This window comes from Callospermophilus lateralis, chromosome 10 (genome assembly GCF_048772815.1).
Source record: "Callospermophilus lateralis isolate mCalLat2 chromosome 10, mCalLat2.hap1, whole genome shotgun sequence".
Classification (NCBI taxonomy): Eukaryota; Metazoa; Chordata; class Mammalia; order Rodentia; family Sciuridae; genus Callospermophilus; species Callospermophilus lateralis.
In genome coordinates this window covers 132,806,251-132,820,371 of record NC_135314.1, presented here as the reverse complement: position 1 = coordinate 132,820,371, position 14,121 = coordinate 132,806,251, and the positions used below count along the sequence as shown (strand labels likewise).

General features: G+C 44.6%; 1 protein-coding gene across 4 annotated transcripts in view; it reads right to left on the bottom strand.

Moving 5' to 3' along the window:
• Window positions 1–7,814: 7,814 nt before the first annotated feature.
• Window positions 7,815–14,121, bottom strand: part of Pfkfb4 (6-phosphofructo-2-kinase/fructose-2,6-biphosphatase 4) — a 42,330-nt gene continuing 36,023 nt past the window's right edge. For all 4 annotated transcript variants that reach the window (XM_076868866.2, XM_076868867.2, XM_076868869.2 and 1 more), the window contains one exon: window positions 7,815–12,470. In XM_076868866.2, coding sequence (XP_076724981.1) covers window positions 12,411–12,470 — 60 coding nt within the window. In that variant the 3' untranslated portion in view covers window positions 7,815–12,410. The remainder of the gene's footprint in view (window positions 12,471–14,121) is intronic.

Genomic DNA, 14,121 nt, shown 5'->3' with positions numbered 1-14,121 from the left:
CAGCTAGACCAGCTTAGCATAAAAATGCCAGCCATAGTAACAAGGTGGGAGGACTGGGGGCAGCCAGGAACCAGTGCAGTGAGGTCTGTACCCCATAAACAGCCTTTCTTATGAGGCCTCTCCCCAGTACCCCTTTCATTCCAACAGGTGTCCAGTCCCTGGTTTGTTGTTTGTTTGTTTGGGTATTGGAGATTGACCCCAAGAGTGCTTAACTACTGAACCATATCCCCAACCCTTTTTAAAAAATATTTTTATTTTAGATGGACACCTTTATTTTATTTTTATGTGGTTCTGAGCTAAACCTCAGGCACATCAGTCCTTTTTATTTTGAGACAGGGTCTTGCTGAGTTGCTTAGGGCCTTGCTAATTTTCTGAGGCTGGCTTTGAACTTGTAATCCTCCTGCCTCAGCCTCCAGAGTTTGCTGAGATTACAGGCATGAGCCACCATGCCTTGCCCTGTCCCTGGTTCTTATTGGGCTAAGTCATTAGAAGGTAGTGAAGGTAGAAGTTATCCAAAGTAGCAGCAAGAGGTGGAAGGGTAGAAGGAGAGTGCATTTATAGGTCTATTTGTTCTTTGCTCCGTCTTTTGTGGGTTGTCACACACCCCCACTAACCCTTATCCCCAGACCCTGATCTCCACCCCCCAAAATTATAGGAGTCAAAACTGGAGGTACCAGGTAGACATGGAAGGTTGGACATGGGGAGGGGGTCCCACCATATTTCAGTCACTCTTCCTGCCTTGCCCCTACAGGCCTAAGAATGGAGAGGGCCCTCCTTGATGCCAGACACCAGGCATAGGTGGTTCCCCAACCGATTTGCAGCTTTGGAAATAGCAGTTTTAGTAAACTCTCCTCAAATACCCAGCTTGATAAGAACAACTGTCCCCCGCGCAGACAGTAGAATTGGGGTCCCTCTTCGTGGAGTAGGCTGGCTGTGGAATAAAAACTAAAAAAAGAAAACAGCGGAGAAAAAAAAAAAAAAAACAAAACACAGTACATGGGAAGTAATTTTGAAAAGCAGGGGCAGGACGGGTCTTCAATCTTAGGGATCGAGCTTCCACACTGGAGAGAGAGAGAGAGCTGGAGCCCATGCTTGCTTTATTTATATGGGGGGAACATCAAAGGTTTTTGATGGAATGTCTTTTTGCCAAATAAGGTAGGGGGTGGGCTGTCCAGTTCCCAATGGGTTACGCCCAACTCTAGAGCTTTGAGAGTTGTCTCACTAGTAGAGGGAAGACAGACATCTCACCCCTTGAACGGTCTGATACACACAGGGAAGCTGGGAGAGTTCCCAAGGAAAAACCTAAGTCTTCATGGCTCGGTACCAAGTAAAGACCCCTCATGTAGCTCATGGGTGTTTTCCCACACAACCGTTTCATGCTGGGACCTTGGTTACAGTTTTAAATGGGAATTCTCTTGGGGCTAGCAGGTCAAAACAACTCCCAATTATGTTCAGAAAGCATAGTGTCTTATAAGGTGGGAGTAACCAGATATGGATGCCACCTATCCATATCTGGTCCCAAGACTGGTCTTCAGGGCCAGGAATGATGCCTGCTAAAGCAGAGCACTAAAGGGTCCTTGCAAATCCTCTTACTAAGTACCTGGGCCCCTTTCTTCCACTTCAGACAATGGACATGCCAAACACTCATTCTCCCAGCTTCCTTTGCCCAAGGCAAGAGCTTTTGCCCTAATCCCAGTCAATCAGACATACTCTCCCTGTAGTCTGATGGGAATGCTGGTGACCAACAGTAAGACAATAGATTCTGCTTTAGTGGTGTTATCAGAATCCATGTTAAGAGGCCTGACTCTGGAGTCCCAACAGACCATCAGCTGCCTTGAGAGTCTGATCAGAGAGAAAAAGATAGTTGAAGCAAGAATTTATTTGGTATGGCCATCTTGGAAGGAACAGGAGGACTAGCATCTTAAGCCCAATCTTTAGGATACTGACACTTGCTCCAGGATTATATAGAAGAAGAATGAGGGCAGGGGGCAGGAGTAGTCAAGCAGTCTTGGTCAAACTGTGGTCTAGTTGATCTTCAAGCAGGTCCAGTTTTGCAAGGTCCCGATGGCACCCATGAAATCATTATTGCTTGAGGCGGCAATTGAGTTCCCATCATGAAGTGATCTGCCTGCAAAACTTATTGTTCTTGGAACCTGAGATACACTGAGGAGAAATGACTTAGAGGCTAAGAAGAGGTTAGAAGAGGAAAATGGAGTCAGTCAGGACAATGACTGGGTCCTCCTTTAAATCCCCAATTAAAGGAGCCCTTGCTACAGAGGGGAACCACAGCAGTCATGGCAACAGCACACAATTCTGGGCCTATAGTGAAGGCTTAGTTACAAAGGTCCCTGCATGCCCCTGGTGGTGGCAACAGTGACATGCTCACCAGGTTAATCCAGAACTGTGATTTGGGCTGGAGATAATGTTGTATGGCCTCAGAACCTTGCTCTGATCCCCTTGGTGACTTTCAGAGATAAACAAATTCCTTTTCATGAATCTATTGGACAGAGGTAGTTTCCTCCAGCTGATAAAAAGTTCTAACCAAGAATGGTAGCAGGTGCCAGGAAAATGAGGGTGTCCAGACTGATAATCTGCCAGGTGGGAGCTAAAGATGGTGGAAATGCAGCCAGGTTAGAGAGTCAGGCTCTGGCAACACATGCATGCAGAGAATGGGGCTAGTAAAGCCACCACTACTGGTGTATATAATGAAAAAGTATCTGGTCTTAGTTTAATCACTGGGGTGTCCAGTTGGGGGTCCATGTTCTTGGTGTCCCGAACAAAGAATTGAGCAAGACACAGAGAAGTAACAGGCAAAGTACAGATTTATTGAAGATGAAGGTGGAAGTGGCACTCCATAATGTAGAGCAAAGTGAGCCAAGCAAGAGAGGGTCAAGGTCCCGAGGTCTGTTTTTATATGCTGGACTGTGAGGCAATCTCTTCCCTGTATGGACCAGATTGAAGAACTTACTCCAGTTGGGCCCACTGGTTACCTTATAATACCTGACTAGAACGGTGTCCAATTTTCCCCCATTGGTTACTTTAGAAAACCTAATTAGAATACTGCCTACTGTATCCCCATTGGTTATTTTAGAATTCCGATCCTGTGCCAGGAGTTATTATGGGCAGGAGTAGTCATGATAAACAGGGACACGATGACTCATCTCCCTGTCTTGTCTTCCAGTGGCATTTTTCTTATACCTTGCCTCTGACATCTTGGTTTCCCTGAACTCCTACCTAACATTAGTTCCCAGCTTCCGGCTCCTACAGCCTTTGACATTTACTGTTTTTCCTTTGCTAATGAATAAAGGGGAAGAGAGAGGGCACACTGAGCTTCAGATTGCAGGCTAGTGACCAGAAAAACCAAATCAGCATGGGTTCCAGAGGGCTAGAATTTCAGTTCCAAACTCCAGGAAGAGAAGGGGCTAGAACTAGAGTTCAATTTGCCATAGCCAATCAATGAATCAACCATGCCATTGTAATGACACCTCCCAAAACTACTCTAACAGTGGGATTTGTGGAGTGGCAGACACACTTATGTTCTGGGAAGAAAGTGTGCTTAGAGAGGGCATGGAAGCTCTATGCCCTCTCCCCTTATGCATGTCTTCCATTTGGCTTGTCAAAAGACAAAATTATAATGAACTTAATTATAGATCTAATTAGCTTTCCATCCTATAAAATAGAATGAGAGCTCTCACTGGGCAATGGAAGAATGGTGGGATTTGTAAAATGGGAACAAAGAAACACAACAAAAGATAAAAGATGACTGATAAATATCAGTTTACTATTGTAAGAGTTAAAAGCATTTTGTTAAATTTCTTTTAGGAGTGTGGGCAATCAACCCAGGGCCTCAGATATGCCAGGCAAGTGCTCTACCACTGTTATACCCCCAGTCCTTGGGTGGATTTCTTTAATATGCCCACTCAGGTGCACTGAAACCCCCTGTTTTCAAGAAAAGAATGGTCTACTTTAGGATTTGTCTGCTTCCTTATAGTTTCAGTTTGGGGCTGAAGTATACATAGCTCAGTGGTAGAGAGCTAGCATTCATGAGATTTTGGGTTTGATCCTCAGCACTTGAAAAATAAACATATGATTATGTGGCACATTAATAAGTGACCCCATTTTGGTCTAGTCTATTTGGGCCTAGAACAAAAAGCTCAGTCCAAAATGATTAGCTAGTCTTTCATATTTTTTGTTTAACTGGCTGTTCCTGGGTGGAGGTGTAGCTCAGTGGTAGAGCTCATGCTTTGCCCGAAGTTCTGGGTTCAATCTCCAGAAAATAAAGGAAAGAAAACAAAAGAATAACAACAACAAAAAAAAAAAAAAAAAAAAAAAAAAACTCAGGTTATTACCGAGTTGCACTCTTTTATGTTCTTTACAATGAATTAATAAAATAGAAGTAAAGTGCTTTCCTGAGTTCTATGAATCATTCTAATGAATCATAAAATGTGTTGTGAGAAATAGAAAGTCCAATGGTCCATTTTCAGAATATAGTATTTGGCCTTAATTTGGATGCAAGAACCAATCATAACCATTTTGAGCTTCCCAACCTATATCCAATCATAGCCATTTTAACTATAGTCCTTCTTTTCCCTTTCCAATTTTAAAATTAGCCAATCATGTAGGTTGTAACTGTGAGCCCCTCCTATCAGAGAAAGGGGCAGTGCAGGTTTAGGGATTAAAAACAGACAGATTTAGCCAGGTATGGTGGCACATGGCTGTAATCCAGCAGCTTGGGGGGCTGAGTTCAAAGCCAGCTTCATCAATTTAGCAAGGCCCTAAGCAACTCAGTGAGACTCTGTCCCTAAATAAAATATTAAAAAGGTCTGGGGATATGGCTCAATGGTTAAGAACTCCTGAGTTCAATCCCTGGTACAAAAAGAAAAAAAGAATATATATGTGATAAGTCAAAATATACTCTACTGTCATATAGAACTAAAAAGAATAAAACAGGCAGACTGCATACCCAAGTGAGCTTGCTTGTCATACTGTTCAGTAACACACCCTTCTGTAGAAGTAAAGTTTGCCTTGCCAAGCCACTTCCAAGCACAAGTTTGAGTCCTTGCAGCACTCTGGTATTTCTAACATTCTGAAGGGGGTTGTTGGAACTCTAGATTTATAGCCTGTCACTAAGAAGTATGGCCCCCCTGGACTTCTGACTGGTACTCCAAGTGGGTGGGCAGACTTGAGGGACTAAGCCCTTAACCTGTGGGGTTTGTGCTAACTCCAAGAGTTAATATAATAATTGAATTAAATTATTGGATGCTCAAGTTGGTGTCAGAAACAGAATTGGCTGTTGGTGTGCTACCTTCTCCTTGCACACAGTGATATTGAAAAAATAACACCGTAGGAGGCCTGAACATATTGAAGACAAGTGTTTTAGTCAGCTTTTTTTGCTGCTATGACCAAAAGACCTGACAAGAACAATTAGAGTAGGAAAAGTTTATTTGAGGACTCATAGTTTCAGAGGTCTCAGTCCATAGAAGGCCAGCTCCATTGCTTGGAGCTTGAGGTGAGACAGAACATCATGGTGGAAGTGGGTGGCAGAGGAAAGCAGTTGAAGACATGGGGCCAGGAAGCAGAGAACTCCCCTTCCCATGCACAAAATATAAACGCGAGGGCACACCGCCATTGACCTACTTCCTCCAGCCACACCCAACCTACCTACAATTACCATCCATTTAATCCTTATCACTGGATTAATGAACTGATTAGGTTAAGAATCTTTCTTATAACCCAATCATTTCACCTCTAAACTTTCATGCATTATCTCACACATGAGCTTTGGGGGGACATCTAATATCTAAACTATAACAAGGCCTTAGAATAGCATGAACAGGGTCTGGGATTGTAGCACAATGGTAGAGTGCTCACCCAGTATGTGTGAGGCACTGGATTTGATCCTTAGCACCACATAGAAATAAAGACTAGCATGATGAGCTAAGAAATCCAGGATTGTAGTGTTAAGCGGTTGCTTCTATGTCAAGGCACTAATTATTAAAATTTAATTCCAGGACTGATTCTATGGTTTCCAGATTAAATTCACAGCCTAAATTTTCTTTTTCTTTCTTTTTTTTTTTTTTGGTGCTGAGGTTTGAACCCAGGACCTCTCACTTGCTAGGCAAGCAGTCTACCTCTGAGTTATACCCTCAGCCCCTCATTTGGTCTATTATGTGAAAGTTAGACACTGATAAGGTCAGAGAATCCTGGGAAATTGGACTCCACATGTCTATATCCAGTAAGTAGCTCTGTCTATTGCCCTTGACCTACTAGTCTTAGTGACATGATAGGTCACCACCTTTTCCTTCACACAGGCCTCACACTGCTACTTAGGCTGTTCTGTTGCCTCTTCCTCTTTGCAATGTGGGGTACTTAGGTTTTAGTCGTCATGCCTTATATCTTCTTCACAGTCTCTTTGTAGAGCTGGCCCAGTATTATGACTATAAATATGATCTACACACCCATGAGACCATTTCTTACCTGAAGCCCCAAGCTTTTTAACACTAGACTTGAAGCTGCAATCATCCTGTCAATATCATTTGGATATCCAACTGGCATTTCATCTAAACCACCTTTGGCTGAACTACTGTCCCACATCTCCCACAAGCTTCCATGTACATAGGTGGTACTTCCACCCCTTGGCATATGTTTCTCATATGCCTTCCTCCAAACTGTCAGCAATCTTGGTTCTACCTTCAAAATACATGCAAAAGGACTATGAGTGTAGCACAACGGCTCAGTGGTAGAGTGCTTGCCTCTCATATTGAGGCCTTGGATTCAATTCCCGCACATATATACTGAAGTATATATATAGAATCAGTGGTTAAATGCCCCTGGGTTCAATTGCTAGTACCAAAAAAAAAAAAAAAAAAAAAAAAAAGTGTGTACATATGGGGGTGGGTGATGCTGGAGGCACAGCTCAGTGGTAAAGCTCATGCTTGGTATGCTAGTATACATAAGACCCTGAGTTCAGTCCCAGCACCAAAAAATAAAAACAAAAAAATAGATGCAGAATCTGACCACTTCTCAGTAGCTCCACCAGAAGCATCATTGTCTTTCATCTGAATTATTGCAGCAGGTTCCACCCAAGTGTCCTCGCCCCATTAAAGTATATTCTCCCCAACAGCTCAGGAGGCTAAGGCAGAGGATCACAAGTTCAAAGATAGATTCAGCAAAAGCAAGGTGCTAAGCAACTCAGTAAGACCCTGTCTCTAAATAAAATACAAAACAGGGTTGGAGATGTGGCTCAGTGGTTGAGTGCCTCTGAGTTCAATCCCCAGTATCTAAAAAAAAAAGTATATTCTCAACTCAGTAGCAGCCAGAGGAAAGATCATTTTCAAATGTTTATCAAATCAAGTCATTCTTCCCAAGACCCTGAGATTGAAGTCCTAGATCAAAGAGAACTGGTCCTCCTTTATCTAGGGTTCAACATAATCTGTTCTCCATGACTTCTCAGACTTAGTCTTCCTCCTTTTCTTCGTTCTTCCCAAGCCACCCCAGCCTCTTTTATGTCCTTGAACTAACTGGTGGCTGTGCAATGCTCCATAACCTAATCCAAGGCTTTGGCACCCTCTAATATGCTACATCTTTTGCTTATTTGTTTACTGTGTCTCTCTCCACTAGAATGTCATCTATCTGACAGCAGGGAATTTACCCATTGTGCTTACTCCTGTATTCCCACTGCTTAGCACTTGGTAGGCACTTATTAATGTGCTGAATTAATGAATTAAGTGTAATGCACAAAAAATTCAGATCACCACTAACCCCCAGTGCCGCAGTCTGGCTGGGCACAAAATAACCGAGCCACCACACAAGCCTTGTAGATTCAAACAGCAATTCTTTATTCCCGAACTCTCACCGGCACTCTACACACACATTCTGGGAAAATACACCCTCCACCTGGCTCTGCGTACCAAATACCCTCTGAATCCCGCAAGAACTCAATGGGAACTCAAGGAGCAGGCGCCTGAGGCAGCAGGATACGCCCTATTCCCAGCAGGATTCACCCTAAACCCGGATCCACCCTAATCCCTGAGCAGGGTTACCTTTCAACCAAAACTCTCAAACATTCATGCAATGTCACTGCAAATGACCTGGGTCCAAGGCAAGCCCATTTCCACAATGGAGAGTCCTCCCTCTAAGCAACAATGGGTAGGCTGACAAGGAAATTGCCATGCGTCATTCCTACTTGGCTATAGCTCTCAGCACCCCAGTTTTTTGGTACTTTCCTTGCCCACTGAAATAAGGTGTCCTAGAAAGATATGAGGGAATGTGGTTTTGCAAAAGGGAGTCAACGATTCTTATGGTCCTTCTCCCAATTTCTTAGTGTTCCTTATGCCTTAAACTAGAGATGGATCTCAGCATGTCTGGGAGACTCTATTACATGAGCCAAACCCAGAGGGATAGCTTATACATCAAAAGAATTATAACACATTGTTACTTTATATTGGCCAAAATATGAAGAAATGTGTGAGACTGAAGTCCTAGACCTAAAAGAACAAGTTTAAATTGAGCTACATTTGTCAATATGGGTACACTTAACGGAAACTTGGGGTTCACTGTGCTAGCTCAAGTTGTTGGGGATTGTTCTACATACCTGTTTGGTTAGCTGAATGAAAGCTGGATCTCACTAAATGCAGTGAGATACTGTATAAGTCCATTTTCCATTGCTCTAACAAAATACCTGAGGCTTAAAAACAGAGGTTCATTTTTAATTTTTTGGTGCTATGGATTAAACCCAGGGCCTGACACATACTAAGCATGCACTCTATCACTCAGCTATAAAACAGGTTTATTTAGCTCAGAATGTTATTTATTTATTTATTTGGTAGGGGGGGTACTTGGGATTGAATCTAGGGGTACTTAACCACTGAGCCATATCTCAGCCCTTTTTTATTTTATTTTTTTATTTTGAAACAAGAGTCTTGCCAAGTTGCTTAGGGCCTCCCTAAATTGCTAAAACTGGTTTGAATTTGCAATCCTCCTGCCTCAGCTTCCTGAGTCACTGGAATTATACACATGTACCACTGTGCTCAGTGCCCTTTTTTAAATTTTGAAACAGGGTCTCACTAAATTGCCAACGTTTGCTCAAATTTACAATCTTCCTGCCTCAGCCTCCCCAATCTCTTGAATTACAGGCCTGTGTTTGAAGTCTACCTCTTAAAGGTCCTCTGCCTCCCAGCATTGACACACTGAAGACCAAGCTTTCATCACATGAATGCTTGGGGACACAGCCACGCCATATCCAAACCATAGCAGATGCCCAGAGCTTCCTAGTACATGTAGTGTTTAAGATCTAGTCATTCATTCAAAATAAATGTTGGAACTGAAATTTTATCATGGACAACTCATCTTTTCCCTGAATTCCTAGAAAAGGCCCAGAAAATACTCTCTTCACAGAGGCCATGGAAAATTCATTGCTGAGGCGAGCATCTTTGAAAACTTGTTAGATTACTATAGTAAAGTGCAATAAACTGAATGACTGAAACCACAGAAAGTTCAAGAAGCCTGGGCAATTTTGTGAGACCTTATGTCAAAATAAAATATAAAAGGGGCTAGGAGATGTAGCTCAGTGATACGGTACACCTGGGTTCAATCTCTGGTATCATACACACACAAAAGGGGGCGGGCAGGATGGCATGGTGGCACAGGCCTGTAATCCCCGCAGCTCAAGAGATTGAGATAGGGGGATGGCGAGTTCAAAGCCAGCCTCAGCAAAAGCAAACTGAGACCCTATCTCTAAATAAAATACTAAATAGGGCTGGGGATGTGGCTCAGTGGTCGAGTGCCCCTCAGTTCAATCCCCAGTATTCCCAAAAAAGCAGGGGGAGAGGCTCTTAGATTTCAATTTAGATAACAGAATGCTAAGTAACAATGGTTAAGCAGTGTTGAGCTGCCAGAAGAAAGAGATGCAGAGACCATGACATGTAGGACTTGTAGGTAATTTGAAAGGTCAGAATTGCGGGGATCTTTCACAGTAGGAAACTAATCATCAGGCCCCCAGAACAAAACTAGATGAAAAGCCAGCAGAGTTCTACTTACATGACAGAACCTGTGGCTCAGCTAACAGAATCCTGACTGCAATAAAGAGGATCCCTCATCAACTTTCCATATAAAATCAGTTCATGAACCCAGGGGCCCCTGAAGGGAGCCAGGTAGGCACCCTTTAAGGAGGGCCTCCAGCATGTCCATGAGTATAGCTCAGGGCTCAGTCCAAGGCAACATAATTCCTCTCCAGTGAGGGGTGTCCCCAAAAGTGGGAGTTGAACCAAGGGTCCCCATTCAGATTGAAAAAGAAAGATCTCTATATGGGGCATGTACAGAACTGTCAGAGAGAATACCTCAAAAGCAGAGAACTGGCTACAAAATACAATCTTAAATTATCATGTTTTAAAAAGTATTTATTGCAAAGAATGCTGGACACAGTGTGATTTGTAGCTGAGATTCAATACCATCCATTCTCAGGAAAGCAGGAAAACATTTGCAACTTGGACACATCAACCATCCCAGCTACCTGGCAGCCAACCAGGCTTGTGGCTGCCTATGCAGAGGCTTCTCCAGGACAATGTTGAGGGAGAGGGCTGATCCTTGCATATGCCCTGACCCCAGACTTCCTTCTGCCCTATCCCTAGTCCTTGTAATACATCCATGTCCAGCAGCTCCTGCCTCTTCTCTATACGGGGAGAACCAAGGCTTCAGTGGTCTTGCCTCAGGTGACATTGAAATGTAAATGCACAGCCACTGGCCAAAGGGATCTGCTATAGCTAATAAGTGTTTTTAGGAGGTGTCAAAAGTCACCAAAACTTCAAGGGACACAGAAGCAAAGGCTTCAGTCTCCATGTTTCAAAGGCAGTGGTTTGGACCTCTGGCTTCAGTTTGGGGCTTGGTGGTCCAATAGGTAATGATTCCAGAAGGATCCTGTCCTAGCCCTGTCCCAGACATCTCTCTACCTGTATTTATTCAAAGATGCTACAGCACACAAGGATGAGAGACCACTGGCCAGGGACAGGGACAGTGGCTCCTCTCAGGGACAGGTGGTACTGACAGGCTGCAAAGTTAAGGGGGCTGGAAAAGATAGGCTGCTCTAGCCAGGCACAGGCATGGAAAGATTCCAGATACAAAATGGGCTTGGGAATCCAGGAGCATGGCTTCACCAATGCCCACGTGTGGCATGTGACAGAGGGCATCTGACTACTAATCCTTCCAGACACTTTCCAGTCCTGACCCACAACCTGACTGGCTGGGCTGTTGGCCAGCTATAAAAAGGATCCAGAAACCACTGCCTGGACCCAGAAGAACTCAGGGGCATGACAGATGTCAGACTTTGTAAAGCCATTTTCACCAGGCTCATATGCACATGTATCAGAGTTGTAATGCAATTGGAGAAATTCTGTCTTGGCCAGGGGCTACCTCTGTCCTCTCCCTTCCTCAATCTCACAGGTAGAGGTCAACAAACACCAGGACAGATTTTATAAGACCACAAGTTTTTCTGAACGATTTATGGCAAATGCATGTTTCTGCCACCAATATACATTCCTGTGTGGACAGAAGCTGCAACAGGCAAGAGGCAACCTCGTCCCTGGCTACCAGTGGACACAGCCAGGGAAGGGGAGACTCAGCCCTCCCCTTGAGCACTTCGGTGTATGCACCAGAAAGGTAACTTGTACAACTACCTGGTCTTTACATGGTTGCACTATGACCTGTGGGAAGGGGTGGCTTTGGCCACCAGCTTGCCCATATTCCAGTGTATGCACAGTTGGGAAGGGGTGGTCACAAATACTCTTCTTCCGACATGTTTCTATAGCATCACAAGATGCTAAAGCAGTGTGTTGCTTTCAGGAGTGTCCACAAATATAAGTGATATGGACCCAAGGACCTGGTCAGTGTCTTCTTCTCTTCAATTCCTGGATGGGAAGGATGGGGAAGGCTCTCCCGCTCACCTGAGGCAGCAGATGCCCAGGGACCCATGAAGACCTGGCCATTGGCTCAGCAAGAGGCCACAGAGCAGGTAGTAAAGGTCCTACAGGGTGTCACTTGGTCAGCCCCAGAAAATTGGGCCACAGTGACAACATCTCAATGAGACTTTCTGCTTCACATTTAGGGATATACACTTCACAAAGCCATCTGGCCTTTGGAGAGTAACCACCTGAAAGCTGCAACAAAGGGACCAGCTGCTGGGCAGCCTCAGTCCACCGACGTGGCACAGTCTAGTCCAGTGATTCTTAGCAGCAGGTTAGCAGCCACGCCCAACCCTGTCACAGACTATCAACAAGGAGGCAGGTGAGCTGGGCAGGGACTCTGGGTGCTGCCAGCCATACATTGCTTTGAGAGTACTTCTGCATGGTGACTGTCACATACACAGACCTTCTGCAGAGATCAATGCCTGCCCAGGTGTTGCAGTGGATGAGAAATGGTCACTGGTGAGCCGGGACTGTGACAAGGGCTTCCTCTGGAGGCCGAGAGATGTCTACATTCTGCACAATAAAAACACAGAACATTCATCCTGCAGCAGGATAGATAGGAAACCTGCTTTCCCTATCATGTGGCCAGATGGGACGGGTATACATTCTCACCTCAGGAGACCCAGCCACAGGACTCTAGACCCTTAGCTTCCCTAAGAATGTAGTCACAAGCTTCCTGACACACAATGGGTGCTCAGACAATAGGGCAAAGATTGGGTGGGGAATGTCACTCAGCTCATTGCTCTATTATAGGCAGGTCAAAGCAAGTTACAAGGACCTACAGGTTAGACAAAGCAAGGTTAACTCCTGTCTCAGGGTTGGGTCATGTATAGAGGAACCCTTGGCTTAGAGCCTGAGTCCTCATTAGTGGGGACAGGGAGGGAGTTAAGCTCCTAGGGGGTGCCTCCCTCCTGGCTCTGTCAGAGCATAGGTGTCAGACATGGCCCCAGAAGTCCATGAACATCTCCTAGTCTACAGCCTGGTCTGCTCCTTCAGGGCTGGAGCACAGTCCCCTGAAGCTTTCAACTATAGATGGCCCTTACTAAACTATAGAACCCATCTTTGGCCTGCTGAGCTCAGGATATCTCAAGCTGTCCTACATAAGCCCTATTCTTGTGCCCCTCCTCCCACCTGTGGGTAGTGAGAACTATCACCTGAAGGAGCAGATCACCAATGATTTGAGTTGCAGCCTTGTGCAATGTGATGACCAGATCCACAGGGAAAGAGACATAGCCCCCTTGACCTATACCATGGGCTCACAGACCAGCCACTGGAATTGTAGGGGCAGGTATATTTCTAACTTGAGGTAGGTTTCCTGAGGGCCCCCATTCCCACCATATCCCAACCCCAAAGATGAGCCAGGAAACTATAGGATCCTATCTCCCTGAAAGGGAACTGTCTGGAAACCTATGGTCAACAATAGTAACTCTTTTTCAGAAGTATACATCCTGAGACTGTCAGAGTGACTAACAGCCAGAGCATGGCCATGGGCTGGCAGGGTTAGCCCCCAAAGGCTGCCAGATCCAGGGACCTCACTCACCATTACCCTATCAGTGCTGGGGGCCCAACACCATCTGAGCTTTCCTCAGTGAAAAGGATGCCTGGTAGAATATGCTTTCCCCTGGCAGGGGATGTGGGGATAAGAAAGATAGTAGAATGAAACAGATATTACTTTATGTATGCATGTGACTGTATAACCAATGTGATTCTACAATATGTACACTCAGAAAAATGAGAAATTATATCCCATCTATGTATGATATATCAAAGTATATAAGTGCATTCTACTGTCATGTGTAACTAATTAAAACAAATAAAAAATTTAAAAAAAAAAAAAAAAAGAATATGCCTTCCCCTGTGACCTGTGGGTGCTAGTCAGCCTGGTTCAAACTGGCCAAGACAAAGATTCCCAGAGCAAAGAGAAAAGAGGCCTGCATGGTGACTGGTCCTGGTTGTGGAAAGCAACATTGGGAAGGAATAGGACACATTACTATCTTTGCAGCGTTCAAGACTAAGGAGCTGAAGGTGAGCAGGGACACTTCAGCAAAGACCCTAGTCCATGTATGTGCCACCATGAATGGCAACAGATATAACTAAGGCCATAGAAGTCTTCCTGGTGCAGTGGACTCTAGAAGGGAAGGGAGGTCCTCTCTTTGGCTACTAT